The sequence below is a fragment of the Spodoptera frugiperda genome, chromosome 22 (assembly GCF_023101765.2).
Source record: "Spodoptera frugiperda isolate SF20-4 chromosome 22, AGI-APGP_CSIRO_Sfru_2.0, whole genome shotgun sequence".
In the NCBI taxonomy this organism is placed as follows: domain Eukaryota; kingdom Metazoa; phylum Arthropoda; class Insecta; order Lepidoptera; family Noctuidae; genus Spodoptera; species Spodoptera frugiperda.
Window position 1 is genome coordinate 1,347,152 of NC_064233.1, and position 26,733 is coordinate 1,373,884.

The 26,733-nt window shown below is 45.8% G+C and overlaps 1 protein-coding gene across 5 annotated transcripts; it reads right to left on the minus strand.

Annotated features, from left to right (window-relative positions):
- Nucleotides 1-1,196: 1,196 nt before the first annotated feature.
- LOC118279613 (polypeptide N-acetylgalactosaminyltransferase 1) lies at nt 1,197-26,459 on the minus strand. Of its 5 annotated transcripts, none has more exons than XM_050702680.1 (19): nt 25,936-26,459; nt 19,148-19,348; nt 18,275-18,434; nt 15,069-15,282; nt 12,262-12,353; nt 11,629-11,756; nt 10,874-10,969; nt 10,308-10,387; nt 9,492-9,802; nt 8,169-8,401; nt 7,531-7,588; nt 6,885-6,993; nt 6,010-6,216; nt 4,512-4,676; nt 3,745-3,993; nt 3,337-3,601; nt 2,577-2,764; nt 1,876-1,985; nt 1,197-1,708 (listed from the first exon to the last, which is right to left on the minus strand). In XM_050702680.1, the coding sequence occupies exons 1-19, from the start codon at nt 26,336-26,338 to the stop codon at nt 1,582-1,584; spliced, it is 3,396 nt and encodes a 1,131-aa protein (XP_050558637.1). In that variant the 5' UTR covers nt 26,339-26,459; the 3' UTR covers nt 1,197-1,581. The 5 variants fall into 5 exon arrangements, with proteins under 5 accessions (XP_050558637.1, XP_050558635.1, XP_050558638.1 ...); XM_050702678.1 differs by lacking the exon at nt 15,069-15,282 and adding an exon at nt 17,082-17,295 and having other exon boundaries at nt 4,485-4,676; XM_050702677.1 differs by having other exon boundaries at nt 1,198-1,708; nt 4,485-4,676; nt 25,936-26,457.
- Between the last annotated feature and the right edge of the window lie 274 nt (nt 26,460-26,733).

Sequence of the window (26,733 nt, forward strand, 5' to 3'; positions counted from 1 at the left end):
CTTAAATATTGTGCTATCTCTGTCATTTATAAAGAATTGATAGTGACAGAACTAGTTTTGAGAGCGTATTAAAATTGAATAGCGTTTGAGTATTAGGACATTAGTATCTCTCTAGTTTTTAAAGGAAATAAAAACGTAAGTATTGTGCGCATGTTGACAAAACAAATTTTCCTCATGAAGGAAATGAATAAAATTCCTCGTCAGTGTTGCAGTGCGGTAGCTACGGTTGTGACGTCATCTGGCTGAAACCACTGCAGACAACACGCCGCATACGTTACTAACTACACTTGCTTCCATTTCATATCAAAAATATTATTATTTGGTTACCTTAGTGACGACAGTACCAGTTTACGCATAAACTAATTATCAATAAATGCAGCACTCTGTATATAACATGTCATGTTTTAAACCTGTATATAACATTATACAGCCTGTATATAACATTATACTCCTGTATATAACATTATACACACTGTATATAACATTATACACCTGTATATAACATTATACACACTGTATATAACATTATACACCTGTATATAACATTATACACTATGTATACAACATTATACAACATGTATATAACATTATACATCTGTATGACATAGACGTCAGATTATACATATATGAGAACAACAAATATAACTTAATACATACATACATAACCTCACGCCTGTCTCCTATGGGGGTAGGCAGAGACTATGGCTACGCATCTTACATATACGAGTAACTTAATAAATAAATATTTTATCAATAAAAGTATAATTTGAACCAGAACTTATACTAACTACTGTTTAATACAGGCTACACACCTAACGATTGAGAGTCGGTTCATATCTGACGTAAAGTACGTCGCGTGTATTATCAGTCGCACCAACGTACGTCGCATGTATCATCGGTTGCACTAAAGTACGTCGAGTGTGTCCTGTGCACGCGTACGATGATTGTACGCAGTTTTATCATATTTGTAATGCGATGTCAAATAAAACTGTACAGTTCAACAGTTTGCTGTATACACCTACAATTTAACTTAGGTGCACTCAGCCTAGCACTACACACCTTACTAAAAATGCACAGTTACATCGAGAAGTGTGTAGCGTGCATTACACAATTATTACGTAGATATAACTTTATAGGCACCTATACAGTTGCTGTTTCGCAACGGCACTATTATGGGGGAAACGGCAACTTCATAGAAACACATTCATTCACAAGAATGACAGAGGAACTGACGGACGGATAGCATTCTGTCATCAGTAACATTAGATATTAATTATATTTAAGTATATTTGAACTTGTAACGCGAGCATTGCTCGCTTGGCGCGGCGACAAACTATATATAGCAACACTGTCCGTGGTGGGGAGGTCGTGCGTTGTGTATTTTATTATTATTTCATGGATATTGCCACCATTTCACTTTAACATGAGCATAAGAAAACGAATTTGTATTGCAAGTTGAAGTAAAGAGAAAATATTAACAAAACACACAACACACGAACGTACCTATACGACAAACCTTGTCGCACGACATTGTCGCGCGCGTGACGTCATCACATGTAGCGGTGTGTAGTGACGTCACGCTCAGTCGCCGCTGCTGTCGGACGAGGAGTCCGAGTGTTGTCCACTGGTGGGGTCGGCGCGGGCCGTGCTCGCCTCGCCGCTCGTGGCGTTGGTGGGGGGGATGGCGAGCTCGCCGAGGAACTCACTCCTGTGCGGGAGAGGGGAGCGTTAGTACGGCTAGCTACGGCGACGTGTCACGGAAGCGAACCCGGACTACCCCCGAGGTGATGTGTATACTGGGGGACTACATACAATAGGGGCCCCCTGGGTTTACCCGGCGTGTGTAGGAAGTATAGAGGAGTAGCAGGCACTCACACGAGGTCGTCGGTGGCGCGGGTCCTCCAGGCGAAGAACTCGTCCCCGAGGTTGAAGGTGAGGTTGCTGCGCATCACCACCTTCACGGGCGCCGCGGACTGGTACTGCGGCTGCAACCATCCCCGCATGTACTACACACCCACTACACCCGAGCTACAGGCCACTTGTGGCTCCGATCGACTACGGCTTGGGGTGTTACCACACCGATCGATCGATCGACATCGGTCGATCCTTGGATCCTTTGGTGTGGTAGCTTTAATTGGTCGACTAATTAACTGGTCGATTGGTCTGGTAGAAACTGTCGATGGGAGTCGACCTATCCATTCTACAGTGGATCGATGGCATCGATCGGTCGGTGCGGTAACACCCTCACGTGGTTCCTGTGTGTGCTTCACGTGACACGTCAACTTATTGCATACAATACGGAGTGGAGTTCTATACACATATACACAGCTCTATATTTCAGTGTTTATGAAAATGGCGACATTTGTAATCAAATTAATCGTGTAGCTACTGAATACTTTACAAAACAATTAATATCAATTCGCTCAGAGGGCCTAGTGCGAGTTTGTATTACATTCTCTGATTGATCGATTAGTTTGGAACAGCCAATCAATGCGCTTCGATCCCTTTAATGTACAACAGTCGCACTAGGCCCTCAGTGATAAAGTATCGCTGGTACTAATATATAAGAGACTGACCTCGTCCGTAGTGTCGGACCTCCGCATGTAGTCCGTGTCGGGGTCGCGGGGGCGCGGGTCCTGGGGCGCGGGGGCGCGCGGCGCGGGGCGCGGCTCGCGGGGCGCGGCGCGCTCCACGGACTGCGAGTCGATGTCGTTGCGGCGCAGCGGCCGCACGCGCGAGTTGTTGCGCCGGAACCGAGACTCACCTGTTATAGTCGACATGGACACTGGTTATGTCTTTGACTGTCAATAGAAAACTGTTGAAGGCAAATCCTTCTACACGTCGGTCACCGATGACCACTCATGGCGTGAAACTCAATGTGGTAGTGAGGTTACCTAGGCGGCGGGTGAGTAGTGAGCGCTTTTACTCCCAGACATCTGAGTAACGTCTGGTGTTATCCACAGCATTGCTTCCATCGCCACTGTGTGTCGCATGCGTGGAAAACGTTAAGGTTTAACGCCACTCCGACCACCAGCAAATAGTCCGATAAACCTTTCGTGCTGCGTCGTTTCGTTTTCGTCCGAGTCCGACGTTATCGTGGCACGGTTCTTAAATGGCCGCATCTATACTATAGATATCACCGCTCGCCACCCACTTGAAGCGAACCACTATGGAGTGCAACTCTGTCTTCCGAGTAGAATCAGTCTTGTCTCGAGTGTAGGCGTGCCCCATCGTAGTGTGTATCTTTGCTTACCATCAGGCGAGATGGTGGACAAACGTCGACCCATTACAAATGAAAATAAATAGTGTGTAGGTATGATGGGTATATGAACTCACCGATAGTCCAGTCCTCGAGTCCGGCGGAGCGGTCCATGCTGTCCCCCTGCGTGGTGTCCTCCGCGGAGTCCTCCCTGTCTCTGTCGCTGGAGGAGTGCGAGTCGGAGTGCGAGTCGTCCAGGCGCTCGCGGAGCAACTCGTGCGGGGCCACCAGCGGGACCACGGCGGGGGGCGGGGAGGGGGGCGCGGGCGCGGGGGGCGGCGGCGCGGGAGGAGGGTACGCGGTCGTGCTGTGGTTGCGCTTGCGTTTGCGTTTACGGGTGCGCTGTAATACAAACATGATGTAGCTCAATACTCAACACGGTGTAAACAAAGTCTACGGCAAATTTCGTACATTTTTCTAAACAGAATGGATCACACGGTATCGCTAAACATGTAAAATACAAGCGTGACGTCACTGTACAGTACCTGCGGCTGTCCCCCCTTCTCCCCCTGTAGTGGTGCGGGCGAGGGAGTGAGTCGCTTCACCTCGACGAAGTCCTCGATGATAATCTTCTTGGCCTTGTGGGGGGTGTGTCGCGGGGGGAGGTCGATGCGGGGCGGCCCCCCCAGCGCGGACAGCCCCTCTATCTGCGCGAGCGCGTCGTTGACGGGCTCCTGCGTGATCACGGACTGCACGGCCGGGCTCTGTTTGGTCTTCTTTATTCGTTGCTTCACCTGATGGTACAAGGAGACTCGGTTATTGAGGAGATATATGAGTATCTAGTAATCTTTTATTATTTAGATCTAAACGTTAGTTTCGAAAGATGTCGGTCTCTAGTTGGTCTATTTGCTCGTTCTAAAGTGTAGATTCCTATGGAGAAGAACAAGCAAGAAATTCCATACGTTACTCTTTTTCAAACAGGGGTAGTTACATAAGAACAAGTGAAGATAGAGTTGTTTTGAGCACTCGAATCACCTGATGGTAAGCAACATTAGACGAGTTCTGAAGTACGTTGCCGACCTTTTGAGGGTCAGGGATTTGAAGACTGAGGAGATTTGGGTAATGGGAATGGAAGGACGGGGATTGGGACTGAGTGAAACTAAGTAACGTATGATGGAACTAGGAAGAAATGCAACATCACGCCTTTTATCCCCAAAGGGATAGGCAGACTACTAAGTACAAGGAAGAAAGTGGTATAAATACATGTTCAGTATTATCTACTGACCCCTTCCCGCATCTGAGCCATACCCACCTCGGGCCCCCGGATGCGGGGTCCGGGCTGGTGCCTGGGGGCGGGGGGCTGCGGGGGCGCGGGCGTGGGGGGGGGCTCGATGTCCAGCTTGTTCAGCACCTTCTGCGCCTGTTGTTCTAGCTCCGTCACCTTGTTGCGCTCGAACACGCGCCCGTTGTTTATCACCTGCCATAAATACACAACATCAAGTGTTTTACGTTACGTACTTTCTATCAACAATCAGGGGATAGGGGTAGGAGTAGATGTCAGGGACAGACTGCAGGGCTAACTTATAAACATGAAAGTTTCACCAATCCTATCTCCAACCGTTAAAGGAGATATAAAGTCCATTAAAGGTCTCTTAAGTACTGCTGGCGATAGTGATGAGGGGGAGAACGAGCACGAAGATCAATCGCTAGTTAGTAACGTCATGCCTCTTATTCCCGAAGGGGTAGGCAGAGGTGCACATTATGACATGTAATGCTACTGTACAATGTACATCTAATTTTCATAATTTGTGTTATACGTCCCATGTGGGGGTGAGCCTATTGCCGTATGCTGGGCACAATTCCAGACTCCGTGTTACTACTGAGAATTTTTTGGAAAAATCGAAAAAAGATCGAACCATAGACGTCTAGCCCAGCAGTCGCACTTGCGACCACTCGACCAATGAAGCGTGCAGTCGATTACTTATAAAGGGTGTCCCAACAAGAACGCAAGATTTAAATTTTAAATAAAACGCAGATATTTTTAAAAAAATCGTGAAAGCTTTATAAAGTAAAGTAGAGAGTATGAGGTTATCTATGGAACATACATCGGGTAGATGGCTGCCGCTGGTTTGCTGAAACATACGCGATCTTTGAATGAAATTTTCAATGACCGTTTTGCATAAATGCTGCGGTATTTCATTAATACAGCGTCCAATTTCCTTTTTTAAGGCTTGAGTCGTCGTCGGCTTATTCGCATAAACCATCGACTTTAAGAAACTCCAAAGAAAAAGTCTAATGGTGATAAATCACATGATCTAGGCGGCCAATTCTGATCTCCAAAACGTGAAATAACACGACCGGGACATGACTGATGCAGCAATTCAATTGTTTCTCTGGTTGTATGACATGTGGCACCATCTTGTGGAAACCACATGCCTTCCAAATCCATTTCTTCAATTCGAGGTACGAAAAGACTGGTTATCATTTTACGATACCGAACACCATGATTGACTGTTTGCGCTTGACCTGCTCATTTTTAATCATGTAGCGCTCCATTTTTACTAACCTCGTACCTTATACTAACAAAAAATAACACTTGTTCAAATGTCAAACAATGATACTTCGAATGCCGCCAAATTTAAATCTTGCGTTCTTATTGGGACACCCGTTATTTTAAAAAGTCACATTAACACAGTGTTAAATCATAATCCAATAGGAATGACGTCTACCACTGACATCGAGTTTCTGTAAATAGCGCAGAGATTTTGTATTAAAATGGAGTATTAATTTAAGTAATAATACTACAGTACCTTAACGTTCCTCTCGTTGAGTATGGTGACGAGGTCCCTTACGAAGGTGTTGTTGGGGAAGAGCTGGCGGTGCTTGCAGTGGATGTCCACCTCCAGGTGCTCCTCCGTGCCGTTCATCAGCGTGCGCGCGATCTTCAGGATGAACTTGTTCTTCGTGCGCTTCTTGCTGCGGCTGCGCTTGCGGCCGTGGCGCTTGTGGTGCTTGCCCTGGACACAGATACAGAACATTCGAAATGATTTTCTTAGATCTGACTAAAGCGTTTGACTCGATACGAAACCATTTTAATTTACTTTTTTAAACTGACATGGTACTAATAGCTATTATTAGATCCTATGACGGGTATTTACCATGTTTATTCATTTTGAAGTTTCCGATATTTAACTGTTGCAAGCGCTTGATGACGGATTAACTCATCTTGTCAAAATGAATAAACATGGTATATCCCGTCATAAGTTCTAATAATAATTTACTTTTGTCAACGTATCATGTGTGAATAATGAAATGGGTACGAATGGAAAGACAAGTAAATCGTGAATTAAAATTTTAAAGCTAACATTCAGGTTGTCTATCGACATCAATTGTGGAGTTCCACAGGGAAGTATATTCGGCCCTTCATTGTTTATGTGCTAATGTAATAAATTATGTGGAACGAATGATTGGAATAATTTAGTTGTCACATTAAATCGATACTTCAATATTATTTCTTTGATGTATAAGTATAGAAACCACAAAACAATATGATTATGATACAATTTAGTTATTGACTTTAAATTTTACCAAATTTAGGTTACTACAAGAATTTGTAACATACATAAAACTTTAAATGTAGTCTTTCAAAACTATAAATTAGTTGAACAACAATATAATTCCGTACCTTGTGTGAGTGCCGGCGTATGGTGGCGTTCCCTCCGTCCTCCCGGCGCGCGTCCTCCAGCAGGTTGGAGTTGGTGTCCGAGTAGGACAGTAGCGACCGGGAGATACGTCTGTGTAAATACAATATATATGAGTATTACGTAGTCTACTGCCGCATGGAGAGATATTTCACCAACCGTGAACATTCATGATTAGTAAACAGCTTAATCTATGCGTAATGATTGCAGTTTCGAGAACACATGCTAAGTGTACGGGTTAAGTAACCATCAAATGACGTTAATGCGGGAGTGGGTGCACAGACAGCGTAGAGAGCGCCAGTTTTTTTCTTAGTGGAAAGGCCAGCAACGCTCTCATAATGCCTCTACTGTTGCGGTTGTCCATGGGCGGGTTGCTTACCACGCAGGTGCCGTCAGTACAGCGTTTGCCGGCTATACCATGAGCCTGCTCTCGGGAATGCACACCAGCAAAATAACACTGCGAGTGAGGGCAGTTGAATAGATGTCAATCCCCAAAATTCTCAAATCCGTAACCCTAAAAGGCAACACACTTGTAACTCCTTTGGTGTTGCGGGTGTCGATGCACGTTTGCTGTTTATTCCATTACCTACAGGAACCACTACGAGTATGTCTATCAGTGCGAGTACATACCTCTGTCCGCGCAGCCTGTTGAGCCGCTTCTCCCGCTCCGCGCCGAACCTGAGGTCGTCTGGAACATGCAGTAACGTGGTTGTAGTACATCGCTAGCTAAGCTGAGTAGTCTATCTTGTAGAGAGTTTTATGTGTGTATGGTAAGCGAGTGATTGTAGTGAGTGGGAATGAGTACAATGGGTAAGTCTAAAGGAATAAGTAGCAGTGAGTACTAATAATTGAAGTAAGTAGTGAGTACAATTGAGTAAGTCTGTGGAAGTGAGGTAAGTGACTGCCTCAGTTGGCTGAGTGGGGTTGCAAGTGCAGTGACTACCGGGCAAGGGGTTCGATTCCCAGGTCAGGGCGAAGTATTACTGGGCTTTTTTCGAAAAAATTCTCAATAGTACGGAGTCTGGAAGTCTAGTGCCCGGTAAATGGAAATGCTCAGTAGTACATAGGACTTACAACATAAGTTGAAAAAGTAGGAGTACCTTGTACAGTGGCATGAAGTAATGTAGTGCACCTCAGTGGGCCAACCCCTTCGGGGAGTAAAGGCGTGACGTATATGGGGTATGTATGGGTGAAGTAAGTGTAGTGAGTACAGTTGGGTAAGTCTAGTGGGTGAAGTAAGTGTGTGAGTATGAGAGGTGGCGGCGTACTGGCGTGGAAGTTGTTGTCCTCGGTGTAGTCGATGGCCCAGGCCTGGCTGGGGTCTGCCGGGGCGCAGGGCGCGGCGCGCACGTCGGCGATGTCGCGCGGCGCGGCCAGGCACAGCCCGCTGGCGGCGTGCTGCAGGCGCCCGCCCGCCAGGCGCCGCCAGCGCTGCGACCGCTCGCCCGCCTTGCACGCCGTCATCACCACCGGACGGGACGCGTCCTCGCCCTCCGACTCTCTAACAGGACAGCGTATTATTTAGAAGGCAGCTGAGCCTTTCGATGCCGCGGAGGATGTTCACGCAGCAAGCGCGCTCGCCCGTTTGAACGAACCATCGCGGGGGTTAGCAGGGGGAGTGCATGGGCGAGTGCTCGAGCCACGAGAGAGTCGAGCAAGCAACGACCGCGCCCGCACGTCTACTTATGTACACGCGCCACATAATTATAACAATGTAAAGTTTAGTTTTAACTTTCAATTGAGAATATACTTCTACTACATAACGTACGTGTCAGTCATTCCATCCCCAACACAGACGTTTAATAATAATCTATTGCAACTGTTGGCCACATTTCGCCTCAGATCCCTTCAGATGTTCTCACGTAATGCAAGGGGGAGTAACAAATATACACTTTCGCATGTGTTATATTAGGTAAGAAGTTAAATGATACCTGGTCATCTTGACGACGGCGCAGTTGAACTCGTCGCGCAGCTCGCCGGCGAGCGAGAAGGAGAAGTACTGCGTGGCCTGCAGGTCGGGGTGGCAGGGGTAGCAGCCCAGGTGGAAGGCGGGTGGTTATTACCTGGTCATCTTGACGACGGCGCAGTTGAACTCGTCGCGCAGCTCGCCGGCGAGCGAGAAGGAGAAGTACTGCGTGGCCTGCAGGTCGGGGTGGCAGGGGTAGCAGCCCAGGTGGAAGGCGGGTGGTTATTACCTGGTCATCTTGACGACGGCGCAGTTGAACTCGTCGCGCAGCTCGCCGGCGAGCGAGAAGGAGAAGTACTGCGTGGCCTGCAGGTCGGGGTGGCAGGGGTAGCAGCCCAGGTGGAAGGCGGGTGGTTATTACCTGGTCATCTTGACGACGGCGCAGTTGAACTCGTCGCGCAGCTCGCCGGCGAGCGAGAAGGAGAAGTACTGCGTGGCCTGCAGGTCGGGGTGGCAGGGGTAGCAGCCCAGGTGGAAGGCGGGTGGTTATTACCTGGTCATCTTGACGACGGCGCAGTTGAACTCGTCGCGCAGCTCGCCGGCGAGCGAGAAGGAGAAGTACTGCGTGGCCTGCAGGTCGGGGTGGCAGGGGTAGCAGCCCAGGTGGAAGGCGGGTGGTTATTACCTGGTCATCTTGACGACGGCGCAGTTGAACTCGTCGCGCAGCTCGCCGGCGAGCGAGAAGGAGAAGTACTGCGTGGCCTGCAGGTCGGGGTGGCAGGGGTAGCAGCCCAGGTGGAAGGCGTCGGCCTCGCGCTGCAGCGTGTCCAGGCACATGTTGCTGGCCGCGTTGCGGAACCGCCCGTACCCGTACACGTCGCGCACCGGCACGAACTTCTCCTTGTAGATGTTGTCCAGGTACCACTGGAAGCTCTTGCACTTCAGCTTCTCGCGGAGTATCTTCCGATGGGTCACGTCGCCGATCTTTGGGTTGTTCTGTAAATGTAAGAGTATCTGATAGCTACTGAACCCTCCAATGACTTCTTCCGCCTTGGGCGAGGCGAGAGGGAGTGTCAGACTCTTACTGACTAAATACCACCCCGTTCCTACTCCTGCTTTTCGAGCCGGAGCCCCGGTAAACCCGCTAGGTAGTCCAAAGCTCCGGATCAGAGCTACTGAACCCTCCACGATGGGTTTGAAGTATATCAAGTTGGTTGACGAATAGTGTCCCCACGGAATGTTTAGGCAACATTTGTTTGGAGTCTGAAGGACCCCTTCCCCCTTCCTCCGTCCCCTTCAACGTGTGAGTGGGAGTGGGTGTGAGTGGGAGTGAGTGGGAGTGGGTGTGAGTGGGAGTGAGTGGGAGTGGGTGTAGGCATCATTTGCTTGGTGAATGCCGTCCCCACGGACTGTTCAGGCAACATTTGTTTGGAGTCTGAAGGACCCCTTCCCCCGTCCCCTTCAACGTGTGAGGGAGAGCGGGTGTGTGTGTATGACTCACCCGCAGGTCGGGGCGGTGCAGGTAGAACAGCTCGGCGTACTCGTCCATCCACACCTCGGCCATGCGCGCCGTGTTGATGCCTGCAACGCGACACAGAGGGCGTCACTAGCGCACACTATACAATGTGATAGGGGTGGGACTTCTAACCCGTTAAGGCTGAGTACTACATCTAATTTTATCGACAAAAAAATAATATGGGATGTTGAACCCCCAATTGAAAATATTGAAAAGTAGCGGTAATAATTATTCAGAACAAAAATTTTTCTCACCAAAATATTATCAAACATATGAAAAAAGTAATGAATTAGTTAGCCAAGGTTATTAGCTACCGTTTGTCGTTTTTTTGTTTCTACGACGCATACAACCTTTGATATCACATAAAGTAAAAAAAATATTAAAATAGCCATAATTTTTAGGGGGAGGGGGTTCAACCCCCCATATTATATTTTTTGTCAATAAAATTAGATGTAGTACTCAGCCTTAACGGGTTAGAAGTCCCACCCCTATCACATTGTATACATGTATTGTATAGTGGTGTACAATAACTATACAAGTGCGGTGGGTACCGTGCGTGTCGGTGTGCGCGGGCATCCCGTACGGGTGGAAGCTGCGGAACACGTGCCCCACGCGGGAGCACGGGATGGTCTCCAGGGTGCCGCCGCCTGCAACATTTCAGACAGACATCGTCAGATAATGTGTAGTTTAACTGTTTCAATTACACTTGTAGAATGGGAGGTTCAGCCATTCATCGTCGTCGGAGAATTAATGCATCATCATCGTGGACATGCAATCAGCCAAGTACTATCCACTGCCTCCCACAGTCCTCTCCCAATGACTACACATTGCGAGGTTGGATGCCACCTGTATCCAGCGACTGGTTCAAACCTTTATTATGTTTTTTTTTGAAGGGGAAAATCGTCCAATGTCTTCTCCCGTCTTACCTTTATTAAGTCTAGTGTCCACCTTGTGAACAGTCATCGTGAGTCCTGATCATATAAAAGAATAAAACAATACGTGGTAGCAATGAGTACAGTATGTATCTGAACAGGTCCGCTCAAACTGTTGTCGTACTTTCCTCTAAAGACCACCACAGAATCAACTTGCATGGTTCTCCGACATCTTTAATTGATTTTGTCTGGACTTCAAAAGAGACTATGGCCTTTGAGTTTGTTTCGGTATTTATTCTCAGAGTAACTAGTTGTATATGAAATGTCGGCCTCATTTAGTTATTTAAGAGATTGACGTGTAAAAGAGTTACATTGTAACCTATTTGCAAAATAAATATCATCTATCATTTATTTATCATTTATGAGTGACTAACACTGCCAGATCCGGAAGGACATCTCGAGGTTCTCCCCCCCCCAGCCCCCCATCTGCTCGTCGTACGCGCCCAGCTCCCAGAAGTACGTGCGGCTGATGGCGAACAGACCGCCCGCCATCGTCGGAGACCTAAACAACGACAAGCCATTTATTTCAAGTATACCAATAAAGGGCACTTGACGTTTAACAAATGAAAAAATGTCGAGTATGTCCTCTGGTGAAGCTATTCCAAAGTGTAGATCCTGTGGAGTAGAATAAGCAAAATCAACATACTCATACAAAAATATATTTTCTTTTATTAAAAAAACGTTGCCCCACATTAGTATTTTCTCCTGTGTCGTGGATGCGTTTACAAACATACAAGTTCACATACACATGACACCGAGACCCGAAACAACAATTTGTGGATCACACAAATAATTGCTCCGTGCGGGAATCGAACCCGCTACCCGTTGCGCGGCAGCCAGTTGCCCAGCCACCGCGCCAACCGTGCAGTCTATGGAGTAGAACAAGTAAAAACTACATAGTTAGGTAAAAAATATACCCCCGAGCACCGTACTAGGAACTCCTCTGATGTAACAGGGCTGCTTACCATCAGGTGATGTATAAACAATGAAGTAGCAATAATACTGACCACGTGGGCGCGATGTCGGAGCCGCGCCGCTTCTTCTCCCGCTCGGGCACGTCGGTCCACGTGAAGTGGCCCATGAACGAGAACCCGCCCACCTACACACACACACACACGATATAACATGCGCTCTGAAGTTAGCCGCGAGTGCGCAAAGTGACAGAGAAAGCAAAGCCTGTTGCCAACTTCAGAGCAGTTATTAATGAACACTAGCGCCTCTAGCGGATGTCAGGTGTAAGTAAAGCGCGCGAAAAGCTGTGATAGATTCCCAATAAGCTATGTAGATATGGATTATAGATTTAAACAGAAAGAACTTTTGAAATATTGAACCAGTCGCACCCCAGGCACGCCTGTAGAAGTAAAAAGAAAGGCGCTAGATGTAGTATTATTAGTTATTCAATGTTAATGATCGCACATTTTATTCATTTGTAAATATACAACAATGTCTTTAAATGTGCAACCATTTCCATCGAAATCACTCAATACTTTAGGGAAACTTAACAAACTATATATTAATAAAACATGAAGGTAAGCACGCTGTGCGAGTGAGACAACAATAGTTAGTGCTACACCGCTACCACCCGACTCTGTCTACATCCCAGCTACATGACACATACATTGTTTATTATTCTATCTAATTATATTATAGTATAGTAACTAACTAATACTATTTACAACTTAGTCTACCGAGTACAAAGTTCATGATTATGAGTCCCGGTTTAACTCGAAACTAGTCGGGCGCTCTCGAATAATGAATGTGAGTAAAATGTAAATATTATTTGAATTGAATGACATTGTCTCGTGTTTGTAGGTAGTATAGTATAAATATATGTATGTGTACCTCCATAATGGACTTAGATCATACTAAACACATAGAAACGTAAAGACAAGTTGAATTACTTATTGATATAATCATTGTATTTTATGTAATTGGTTGTAAAACATATTTCATCACGAATATTTCTTTCATTTGGTATCACATGCGTATTATAAGCACATACGTCATACACATTATATTAGTAGAATATTATATAGTCCTCGTATATACACTGGGTACACCTCCACCGATCAAGTTACTGTCATCATCACCAGCCCTGACACTGACGCTCAAACTGTCGCAGCTTTAAAGCACTTTCCATTGAAACTTCATTCTTCATTAAATGTTAGTATCGCTTGGCATTCCATGTTAATGATTATCAAGCACTTCACCAGAGACGGATTATGCCCAGAGAGCGCCCTAGGCAAGCACCTTAAAGGCGCCCCTACTTTATATTGGCGCCCCTCTGTAACTTGGCGCCCGGCACTTGCCTAGTTCGCCTCAGGAATAATACGGCCCTGCACTCCATCGTTAGTTCCTTGGCTAGAAGCTGGTGGTCCACCTGGAAGGTATCAGGAGCCTCGAACTCGAAGGTGGTTTGGTGTATGACGTCGATGATGGGAGTGATCACGGCGTCCCTCTTGTGTTGGATCCTCTGCAGCAGGGGCCGCAGCCAGTCCGCGCCGGCCTCGCAGTGCGCGTCCAGGAACACGAGCACGTCGCCCCGCGCCGCGCGCGCGCCCTTCAGCCGCGCCAGCATCAGGCCCTGGCTGCGGCATCATGGACCCATACACTCATCACCATCATCATAACCATTATCAATGGCGTTCGCATCGGTCGGTTGGAAACATGTTACCCCTGCATCCAGCGGGTTTCCACAAGTAGATACTAATCTCACAGTATCGTCTGTATCACTTCTATTATTCATTACTCTACGAAGACATGGGCATGCTACATACGTAACCTCGTCGGTTCCAATGGTATCACCATCAGTCTCTATTCCTACTGTACCGACGCTACTGAACAATACAATCGCTCCTAATTCTAGTTTCCTTACAAACTACGTATTATCTTAAAACGAAACCGAATAGACAGAGACCCGAGTAGAGTACCCAACATACACACACACACAGTATATGTAGACACACACATACACACGAGGCTGACGTCCGCCGACCCAGCGCAGCAGCTGCTGAGGATGTAAGGAGTCAGGGACACGTGGCACTAGCAGTAGATAGAGCACCACACACATAAACAGTAGAGAGAGGTAACAAGTAACATAACGTCCCAAGAATTAAAATAAGGAAACCAACAGAAAGCGGGAAGCAAACCTCTTCGTGTCAAGAGATCACACGCAGGAAACCAAACGGTAGAACAAAATTTGGATACACTGCAAACAAAGCGCGCGGGAGACACACACAGCGGGAGATCAACAACCACAGCATCGCACCAACGCAGGTCCAGTTACATTGGCCGGCCGTACTCTTGTTGTTATAATGAAGGGACAAAACCAATCAAAGAAGATCCCGCCCAAAGTTTACAGGGTTCCTGAGCCAAAAGCAAGTCCCTTGAGTGAAGACAACACACTCCTTGAGGCAAGTACTGAGTGGAAATAACAACCAGATGGAGGCGGAGCGGTACTACAGCGAGCGGTGCGGTGCAGGCATGGAGACACACGGGGGGGGGGAGCGTGGCAGATATTGCAGCAGGGGGTGGGGGGGGGCTGCAGCCAGTACTGTAGCTCGAACTTATACTTGAGTTGTTCGTAAAGAACTTTGAGCACAAATCAAAAGCGATAACTATGAACAATTTAATTGTTTTGTCATGTTCCTCGTGAGGTGTATTTGTTTACTCACAACGGCTACTACGATGGAGTGATCAATCATTACAACTACAGTTTGATGGTTCAATAGAATGGCTCGTAACTAAGTGCTGGCGGCAATGAGCTAGGTGTGCAAGCCCTGGTGCAGTAGCTGCCACCATCCCTGGCAGTAACCTGGAAGGTCTTGGTGTCGACCACGCTGTAGTAGAAGTTGTTGGAGTGGATCACGTCAATGATGGGGACGACGACGGCGTGCGGCTGGTCGCTGACGGCCTGCAGCAGCGGCCGCATCCAGTCGGGCTGCGGCTCGCAGTGCGAGTCCAGGAACACTAGCACGTCGCCCGCCGCGTGCCGCGCGCCCGCCAGTCGCGCGCGCGTCAGCCCCACGCTGCGACCACACACACGTCAACACAAGATTGAGGCCACGCCACGCGGCGCTTGTTGCAGCGACAGTTATACACATCGCGGGGAATGCTCTACCAATGTTGATACACAGCCCGTGGCTACACACACACACATACCTCCAGCGACAGTGCCAACCAGTGCTAGGTGTAACAAATGCAACATTTCAGTGGAATGAGCACATCGGGGTCAGCTCCCCGTGGTTTATTGAACTTTATTCCAAGAGACATAAGGTTGAATAGTCAGTGGCGCCCGCGTCTACCTCGTCACTCTCTAGGCTCTCGGAGAATAGGAAACTGCTGGGTGAGATAACGTCGATGGCGGGCACGACCACCGCCCGGCGGTTGTCGCGCACGCGCTGCAGCAGCGGCCGCAGCCAGTCCGCGACGGCCTCCGCGTGGGCGTCCAGGAACACCAGCACGTCCCCCGTGGCGACCCTGGAGCCCGCCAGCCGCGCGCGGATCAACCCCGTCCTAAGAACGAGCGCTAGATAGCCAACACGCCAGTATACAACAACATCTGCCGTGATGTCGTTCGTAACATTGCAAATAATTCAAGTAACACTAGTGACGGGGTTCCCCAGGGTACTATATTAGGTCCAACGCAAGTTAAGATTATTATTGTGCTTATGTTTCATTGTAACGTGACGCTAGATATAATTAGAAATTAACAAAAACACTAGTACAGATCAATACTGCACATATTGTCACGATTGAATGCATGGAGATTATGTACTCATTGTGAACTAACAACTTACAATCACAACAGACAGAGATCTCTCGCGACGAGATGTTGTTTGGTATCCACATGTTTGTACCTCGCGCTGCATTCTCATACCGGAGCTATATCAGCCTTCTACAGTACGTCGGAATATTCACTCCACTACTATCCGTATATAAAATATTAACTTTGAGGAGTATGTCCGTGTCACGTGTTATGTTTGTATATCTAGACATTGATGTGTTTCTGTCTGTCTGCATCGTTTGTCAGTCAGTAGATGATGTGGACTGACTACAGTCTACTTCCCTTACTGACTCATTGACATTATGTAATAATGTTAAATATGCATTCATTAATTACAAGATAACTACGGAAGAGTTAGAACAGAACGTCACGGAGTATCGTGCGACCAGAGTGCGCACGATGACACTACGTGGCAATGAGCTCACACTGAGCTCTCACTACGCTACCCCAGTAGTTACGCTACCGACATGTTTATACACTATATCCTCGTTACTGTGAGCCACTCGATTACTGTGAGTCTAACTACCGGTGGGAGTAGATGACGTTAGACACAGCGACACTGGAGTTGCCATCGGAGTGCGCGGCCGACGCGTGTACACACTGTTGGGACTCTGTGCGACATACTCTGTGGTTGTATGCTTATGTTTGGCCAAAACAGTTCAGCTTTTCACTTTATGACTTTGGGATGTAATTACCGACATTTCTTCTGTTTTATTGGCCGCAATTAAACATTCCGGTTTACTCACGTACCATATTGAGAACAACTCTAGTAGTTTCATGATTCTGCTCGTGAGGAACAGTCCCACTGTGACTTGAAGCGAAGTACTTTCCTCAATATTGTACGTGAGTAAATCGATATTTGTAATTAATTTAGTAGGTCTCGCGCTATTAATGGACATTGATAAGGTGATGCATTAACGGTAATCTAATCTAGAGACATTTCGCAATTTGGGTGTAGATAGTAAAGTATCGACAATAGCCCTCCAGTGTGCACACGTGTCCAGCCGAGCCCTGCGTCCGTTCCGTGGAGGGAACTCGAACCTCGAACTCGCTCCAGTCGCCGGGCTCGTACGCGAGGTTGGACTTCTCGATGACGTCAATGAGCGGCGTGACGACGTGGAAGTGGCCCTCCTTGATGCGGTGCAGCAGCGGCCGCAGCCAGTCCTGCAGCGCCTCGCAGTGCGAGTCCAGGAACACCAGCACGTCGCCGCGCGCCACGCGGCTGCCCGCCATCCTGGCCTGGGTCAAGCCTACCCTGGGTGTGGTACGACGTCTTAGTGAAACCACCACTCCCCACTCCTGCCGACTGCTGCTACACTCTACAGAGGATCCCTGCTTCTCCTGGTTGTATAGCCCCTGGTCATGTTTCACCAACTTCTCCGAAATTCTTCACCTTCCAACCCCCGTGGAAGGTGACCGCTAATGACATTTTGGCTGTTACCAATCCCTAAGTGACACCTAACACTAGTAGCTAAGAGATGGTTTAGGGATGATTGGTGAACACGGGCAGAAACAACGTGTCTGCCGATGTTGTTATCGTGTTTACTGTAAGCCAGAATTCAATGGATCGCCAGCGAACGTTCAGAGATGTCGAGTACGAGTACTATGGAGTAAGAATACCGAGTAAGAACTCACAATGATCGATTAATGCAGTACATTCCCCGAGCACTCGGCACAATCGAGTGAGGTAATCCAGTGCAGTGTCACTCAATCGAGTATTGTACGCGAGTGTGCTGGGACACCGTCAGACAATACTTGTTCCAATTATTGTTGTTGCACTGCTGGGCCGGCTCGACCGGAGTGATACCTCGGCCTCACCGAAAACCGACGTGAAACAACGCTTGCGTTGTGTGAGTGAGGTTACCGGAGGCCAATTTCCCTTTCCCAATCTTCCCAATCTCCGATTCTCCAACAACCCTAAAATTTCTAACTCCAAAAGGCCGGCAACGCACTTGTAACGCCTCTGGTGTTTCGGGTGTCCATAGGCGGCGGCGATTGCTTACCATCAGGTGATCTGTTCGTTTACCCGGCTTATACCATAAAAAAATGACGAAGTTTCGACTGTTGGCCTACAATTAATCGTAACGTGATGTTTTATCGCCTATAGCCTTCCTCGTTACATGGACTGTCGCACGCAAAAATAATTACTCAATTCGGATTAGCGGTTCCGGAGATTAGCGCGTTCAACCAAACAAAGTCTTCAGCTTATAATGTCTGGTGGTTCGTCTGCTTACCGGTCCGGCAGGCGCAGTATCCGGATGAGGTCGGGCGGCAGGCGCGTGCGCACGTAGTGGCTGAGCTTGCCCTTCAGCTCGGGCAGCGTGGAGTTGTCGTCCACCAGGATGATCTCCTTCAGGTACACGAACTTGGAGGTGGGGTCCTGCCCCGGGTACCCTGGGCCACAACAACAACAGGGGCCTTAGGGACAGTGCGAGAGGGACGGAGCTATACAACCTACATAGCTCCGTCCCTCTCGCACTGCTCAGTGATCGACCATTCTGACACAATTGTAATAGCAGACTAAGGCCCCAGCATTCATGCCCGAATACTCAAACGCTAATCAATTTTAAGACGCTCTCAAATATAGTTCTGTCACTATCAATTCTTTATAAAATGACAGAGATAACACGATATTTAAGTACAACTAATTTTTTTTTAAATGGGGTGGGGTGAGGGGTGTCCACACAGGCGCTTTATTATCGGTCGATAATATCGCATGCGTTACTGCCATATATTATGTTCTCTGCCTTACACGATTTCAATAAAAACAAGGAGGTTCTCTGTGTGTGGTAAAGTCAAAGTCAAAATTATTTATTTCAAATTGACCAGGAAGGCACTTTTGAACGTCAAAGCAAATATAATAATATTAATAACGTCTGTCTGTCGGTCAGTCCTCTAGTGAAGCCATTTGCTCGTTCCAATGTAGATTCCTATGGAGAAGACCGAGCAAGAAACTCCATAGGTTACTCTTTTTCAATCAGATTCACAACACAATTCTTCTGGATAATCACCTCCACTGGCCTCACTCACACACACGCCATTTTTCAAGCTTCTCTCTATTAAGCAATATTGAACTCTAATGTTGTTTGAATAAAGTACAAAGTCACCTGCAGCCATAAGCCTGCCGGTCTGGCGGTCGATGAAGTTGGCGTGCTTGTACCACGGCTGGCTGCGGCGCGCGCTGTTCACCACGCTCCATATCGTCCTTACTACCACGGAATAAGGTTCATTGTGGAATATCAGGATCACGGACGCCGAGGGCAGTTCAGCGTCGTACAGTACGCGCTTGCACGCCGGGTTGCGGAAGTCTGGAACAAGAAGTAGTTTTATACGTGAATCTTAACATAATATGACATGCAAGGCTCGGATACCGGTTAAATTTTCAAACCGTTATTATGTACTTGTACGCAAAACCTTTACATTGGGTTTCGTTCGCGAAACCGGTTTTTTTAAACCGGTATTTGGAACAGTATTTTCATAAAGGTTTTTTCGGATTAACCGGTTTAGAGCAATAAAAACCGGTTAATACGACGCACATCAAAGAAACGCCGCGCGCTGTTCAGCTTATTTCAATAATAATATTTCAACGCGTGTATCGACATGCCCCTCGTCGAATAAACCGGTTAATTTAGGTTAAAATAAAGTTCTTTAATGTTCACGTTCTTAAGAAAAGTTCGGAGGAAAACCGATATAAACCGGTATTAACCGGTATTTTTTAAACCGGTTCCGAGCCTTGATGACATGTTTTACATTATCTTTCTCTATGTAAGCGAAAATTTAAGTTCACTGTGCATATATACTGATTTAACTGCACGGTTGGTGCGGTGGCTGGGCAACTGGCTGCCGCGCAACGGATAGCACATTCCCGCATAGAGCAACTCTTTGTGTGATCCACAAATTGTTGTTTCGGATCTGGGTGTCATGTGTATGTGAACTTGTATGTTTGTAAACGCACCCACGACACAGGTGAAAATCCTAATGTGGGGCAACGTTTAAAAAAAATAGAGGTTCACAGCCTGGCAACTTCCTTTCCGCCCAGATCGAGAGAAGTAATTTTAATGACTTTCAATAAAATGGAGAAGCTAATATTGAACATGTGCAGCCGACATACACGATAGTAGGTACTTGCGACCACTCGACCATAATCCAGTGAAATAAATGTAAACACTGCCTGCATGCACTTCAAGTCGACAGTCATCACGTTTATACATCACTGCCAATTGCCAAGTGGCAGGATACAAGTGAACCGTGACGCGTGGAGTAACATACTTTACACACGTTCCGGTTACCGGTCCGTGCCGGGTGCCCGTCGCACTTACCGCTGGACACCCGACACCGACCGTCCGGCAGCCGGAGCGTGTGAAAAGGCGCATCAAAGAAGTGTCACTATCTCTGTCTTGAGTGCAGTCGGTTACAAAACTTTTCGTACATTTCGTTATTAGGCACTGTTGTTAATTTTCATTGTTAAGTTTTTAAGTATTTTGTTAATTTTTGTTAAGTTTAATATTTGGTTTATTTGTACTTCGTCACTGATTAAGGAATTTTTATTAGTACATTAGGTTTATAAAAAATTATATTGTAGTAAGTAATAATTTTGTTCACGAATGTACCTGCGCGAAAGTTCGCAAAGCCTAACTTCAGACGCGCCAAGTTACGTTGACGGTACTGTACGGTAGCTAAAACAACGGTTGCTTAAGTGTGGGAGAGCCATGTTTCGGCACTGCTGGGCCGACTCGACCGGAGTTATACGACGGCCAAGCAGGACATACCGGCGTGAAACAACGACAATGTTGTGTTTCATGGTATGAGTGAGGTTACCGGGGGCCCAATATTCTGCCGCGGTTGTTGACTAATCTCCTCAATCGCCAAATGTTCCAAATCACACTCCAAATCTATCCTGGAACCCCAAAAGACCGGCAACGCACTTATAATGCCACTGGTATTTTAGGTGTCCATGTGCGGTGCCGATTGCTTACCATCAGGTAATACGTCTGCTCGTTTGCCGGCAAAATCTTATAAAAAAACCGCTTACAATGACGGAGCTCTCTTCCCTTGAATTCACGTGTCATGTCGACCCAACAGAAACCCCTCGCTTGCTGCCACTTGGGATTTTATTGGAGTCTTAAAACACGGTGAAATAGTAGTTATGTAGGTACAACATAAAAGAATTTAACACATCGCAGAAATGATTGTGATTAGTGGTGTTTTATTGCCACAGAACAGCAGTAACTAGCGTCGTAAAGTACCGCTCGATAGCAACACTGGTTGATAACTCCACAGGGGTACAAGACCGTTCTACCTGCCGCCGGTAATTATACATAATTACATAGGCACCTATTTATAACTATTGTATAAGTAAAGACATTAATACGTGGCCACGACCACCACGGGTCTGGAAGTCGTTGTTCCATAGTTCCATAATACAGTATCACCCTCATAGGGTTGTCGAGGGCAGATAGCCCTCAACCGTCCAACACATTGAACAAAATACACAAGCTCCATGCCGATCCACACGTGTGGAAACTAGTAGGGAAAACACCGGAAGTATTGATTGTTTATTTTTAAGAGGGCAAAACCAACTAATGTCTTTTCCGCCTTGGACGAGGCGAGAGAGGGCGATAGAGTCTTACTGATTAAAAACCACCCTGTTCCTACTCCTGCTTGTCGAGCAGGAGCCACGGTAAACCCGCTAGGTAGTCCGCAGCTCCGGACGGAGGTATAAGAGTGTTAAAGTCTAGAAACTTGATAAACTTTTCTGCCGCGGTTGTTGACATTAAAAGTAGCGCGGTAGAAAGCATACAACGTCGTATTTCAAAACTTTTCCAATATCATATTGCGCGGGAACCGGCAGCTGTGTGCGTCCCATCAGCTCGTGTTGTATGGAAACCGACGCGTGAGAAGGTGATTGTGTGAAACATTATTTGTTACAATATGTCATTACGTTATGTGGGTCGGATATATACAAAATTACAAACACGAGTGTTTAATTTAATGACTGATGAGTCACGTGGACGCAGGCACCAGTACGTTTCCGTATGGGCGGGTCATTGCCAATAAATGACTGAACCCTGCATCTTGCATTCTATCAGCTACTGTCCACTGTTCTACACAGTCCTCCCCCAATGACTTCCAGATAGGTCGGTCGACTAGATAAAGCGAGTGAGGAGTGACCTTTCACAACAAACATCGTCACGTCAGTTTGTCTGTTCGCGTTCAGAAGCAGTTCAGAATGCAGAGTTTATGAGAAAGGATAGCGTTTTTAAAGTTTTATATGAATTGACAGACTGCACCAAACTTGAAATTCGGATCAGGCATCTCTGATATATTATAAACGATAATTAGTTCAGTCACTAAGAATCTGACCAATGTTCAGAACTTCAGATAGAGCAGTAACGACTGACGACGATGGTCAAGTAGAAGAACCATATTTACTCAAGTACCTTCTTCAGAGCTAGCTATAGTTCTGTACAATATCTACTATTAGTGACCAAGTACTAGTCATAGCTAGCCGCAGCCGCTACACACATAGGGTCCGTTATAAATATGAATTAAACAGGTGACCGTAGTTTTAGTGTGTGTGTGTGTGCTGTAGTAACAGTATACAGCGCACGCACACAGGCGCGCGTCTCATTTCACGGTGGTGGTCGCGGCGTCACATGCGCGTTACATGGACGGTACCACGCAATCCTCGCCGGCAACAGTCCAACAGTAGTTATTATAATCAGCATGCTAATCATATCACGCATGTCCTATTTTGCCAGAACGGGTAAGCAGAGAACGCACAATGTAACTTTTCGCCAGTTACATTTTGCGTAGCTTTTAATTAACACGTTATATATGAGCGAGGCTATCGCCATTACATCCAGATCCATAATCAAATTAAATTCAGAGAGCATCCTTGGCAAGCAACACATAGGCGCCCTTAATTTACTTTGGCGCCACCCTGTCTCTATAGGCAATTAGGCACGCGAGTATCGCGGCGCCCTCTGTGACTTGGCGCCCTATGCATTTGTGTGGTATGTCTTGGGGATAATACGGCTCTGCATAAACCAGACACCATTCCTGACTGTGTGCCGGGAATTGAACTACTAAGTATAACTTCTAGCTCGGCAGCCACACTAACAGCCACTTCACTAGCGGGGTAATGAACCTGGGAGTGGCGGGCAGTGGTTGGACGCGCTATTGGAGAGGCCTATGTCCAGCAGTGCAACAAGCAAGCAAACAAGGACTGATGATGATGATGAACAAACTATAAATGCTCTCAAATGCAGCATGATAGAAGTTATTGGTTAATGTTATCATTGTTTGTTGCCTAGGAAATGAACTCATTAATAACAAAATATAATAATGAGCTATTGCATGTGTCCCGAGACTACCTTGAACAACAGTTGTACAAACACAAACTTCATAACTTAACTAGCAAACCAGGCGAACTCCGTTTCGCCACCAATTTCCCTGTCTTCTGGCTTTTTTCTTAAATGTTTCCTGCAAATTTTTTTTTTTGCTATAAACCTCACGGAGCCCGAGACCTTTCCAACGAATGCAAAACCGTGGAAATCGGTTCGTGCATTCTGGAGTTATAGCGTCAGGAAGGAAAACCCGACTTATTTTTATATAATAGATATAATAGATTATTTACTTGTGTTTGCTAATTAATATTTAGTGTGGAAATCGACCTATACGTACTTTTGTCCTTTGAAAGAGAAATGTGTATAATGCATGCAACGGTAGTTTACCTTACTGATATTGGTCATTAGTTGCCTTTTGGCGCCTAAACTACTGAACCAATTCCGATGAATTTTGGCAAGAAAGTAGACAAATTAATTTAGTACAAACACAAGTATTAGTTATTGGGATTATTGATCATGAAAATGATTCTCCTCATCCACAAATAAACTACTCTAAGAAATGATCGAGGAGGAAACTCATACGGAAAATCAATTAGGTATTTGTACTGAGTAAGGTGGTCTTATCACAACCAGTTGTAGTTAGAAGCTATGTATTATATTATTTTTAAATTGGAACTCTGTATTTTTATATTTTTAATAAGCCAATTACCTATAACGTTTTTACTGTATCTTTAGTCACACTAGAGTGTGACTATTATACAATGCAAGCTTCAATATTCAGACTAACTACTCCCTCTCGGTTTCACCTACTGTTTGGCTCCTATTAGACATAGTGTGGTATTTTATAGCATGTAGCCTACCTCAATAAATTACACTATAAAACACAATAAAGAATTTTCCAATCGGACCAGTAGTTCTGGAGATACCATGGTTAATTAAAGCTCAAATAAAATTTATGTCACAACTGACAGAATCAACTTATTTTCATAATCAGAATGTAACTATTTTCATGAGAACACACCTCAATACTCTGTAGAAAAACTTATGGTGTACTTAATAAAAGGTATACTCATCCCTAACCAAAGAAAAATGTTATAAAAGTGGTCCTTGACAGAGAAAAGGTTGCCCTAGACTATAAACAAGTCAGTGTTTGACTATGGACCTCCTCTACTTAATAGTGGTTCGCCATAATCTGCACAAGTTTGGCAAGATCTCAGTTTAAGAAGTTCAGGTTTATCAAAGTGAGTCTAGTTATACAAATGTATAGTTAGTTTGTTAGTTCTGCGGACAGCCTACTGGACCTCCAACTCGAAAAGCAAGAGTAGGAATGGAGTAGATTTAATCAGTAAAGGTCTGAAAATCACTCTCGCCTCGCCCAAGGCGAGAGAGGGCATTGGATGACTTTCCACCCTCAAAAAAAAATGTTTGTTAGTTGTGGGTCCTATGACACTTGTCACAATAATAATATTCTGCTGTTCTGTCTCCATGTAGTTTACTCCCATATCAATGTGCAATATATAATAGGTATGTAATTCAATAATTGTAGCTGCTACCAATAAACTATACATTATTCTCGGTATACCCCTGTTATCAGGCTGTAACAAGCTGATTTACAATTAGACGCGGATTTAATGTCTGAGCTATCAGCTAGCACAGCCAATAATGTTCACGCAGTAATACTATGCATGGTGGAACTCAGCGCAATATGTATGGGAGTAGGTCTAGTATACTTGTGTGACACATCTACTTGTACGTAAATAGTTAAATGTTGGTACTTTAGGGAATAAAATTATACTGCCAACAATGAGGACTGCAAGGAAATATTTGATGTATAGTATAATATACATTTAAAAGAATAGAATTAGTAGCTGTTTTAGCAAACAGTGGGAGCAAAATAAACACATTACTAGCTAAAACCATTTTTAGTACTTTGTAAGGTACCTATTAATTATACTTCAGATATGAGTTTTGGATTTTTACGATAACTTTTCCTGCACAATAATGTAAACGTTAATAAATCCTCTGCATCTGATAACTAAATGGTTTTCTGTGTACTACTTTCTTATCAGAGTCTAATATTTTTTTTATCATTGATACAAAACTTATTTGTGTATCTTTAATTATGATTGCACTGATACGAGCGGTGTTCCATTTTTATACACAAAGTAAACTGGACTATAAGTCGAGTAAGCTCGTATTTTATAATTCTAAAGCAGGATAGCATTCGCCAGGTATTTGAATGAACAAACCAGTTCCTGCCTGTTAAGTTCAACAAAAATCGAAAGTAAGTGGGAGGAATGTGTAAAACTGAAATACTTTCTACAATGTAATTCATGAATCTAATGAGCATGCGTCTGATACAGCGCAGTACATGTAGAGCGCGGCGTGCACTGCCCACTGGCTGGACACCGAGCTGACCACACTTTCACTGCAAATACCAAACTAATCATTTGTATATGCGCGCTGTTACTCGCTGCACTCCTAGGAGCATGCATTATCATAATGTATGTAGCTGTACTCATTGGTAATCCGTCCCAAAGCCTCACCTCTCAGAGTTCTGTTGTACGGTATCCGGTCGCTCAGGTACACGTTGATGGCCAGCTTCTTCTCGGACTCCTCGCCCAGCTTCTTCTCCTCCCCGAGCAGGTGCGCGGCGGCGCCGCCCTCGCCCAGCCCGGGCACGATCCTCGCCTCGTCTTCCAATATCTCTCTCTCGTACTCAGCCTCCAACGGATCCGAGTACTCCGCTCGCGCATTCCTCTTGCCACCTCGCCACTGCTCGAACAGACCCAAGATTGTCACCACCAAAACTACCAACAACACCAACTTGGCCGCTTGGTAGCACTTTCGCACTGGAAAATGCACCATTCTCAAATATTTATAAACTAAGCGACGACACGCCGCGCCGCATTCGGCGACCGACTGATTTTGACGTTTCATTTCAACCATGTTTGTTTACAGTTTGACTTTTTAAAACAGGAAAGGCAACCGTAAACATGCTATTCAGCCTAATCTGGATAGGAAACTGTTTAGTTTTTATTTTCCATTTTATTGTATCTTATCGGGGCTTTTACAGCAATTTGCTTATTATTTGCAGTTCGCATTCATGCTTGTTGTTTATTGTACTACCTACTGTTCGCGGGTTTATAGTTATCCTTGAAAAATAAATAATCGTTTTCTCCCATTAAATAGCCTATTAGAGTGCACATTCTTGAGTGTATTGTTTTAAGTTAGAACCTGCTTGTTGTTTATTGAAGTACTGTTTGCGGGTTTATTGTTATTCTTGATAAATAAATAACCTTTTTGTCCTATTATTAATAAATCGCCCATTAGTTTGCTTTCTT

Excerpts from the sequence above, each read along its gene's own strand:
- LOC118279613 (XM_050702678.1), bottom strand. The coding sequence starts at position 26,338 with ATGGTTGAAATGAAACGTCAAAATCAGTCGGTCGCCGAATGCGGCGCG. Across the intron at positions 10,388-10,873 it reads CGCGCACACCGACACGCACG|GCATCAACACGGCGCGCATG; the intron begins GTACCCACCGCA and ends GTCGCGTTGCAG. Across the intron at positions 8,402-9,491 it reads GCCGTCGTCAAGATGACCAG|AGAGTCGGAGGGCGAGGACG; the intron begins GTAATAACCACC and ends CTGTCCTGTTAG.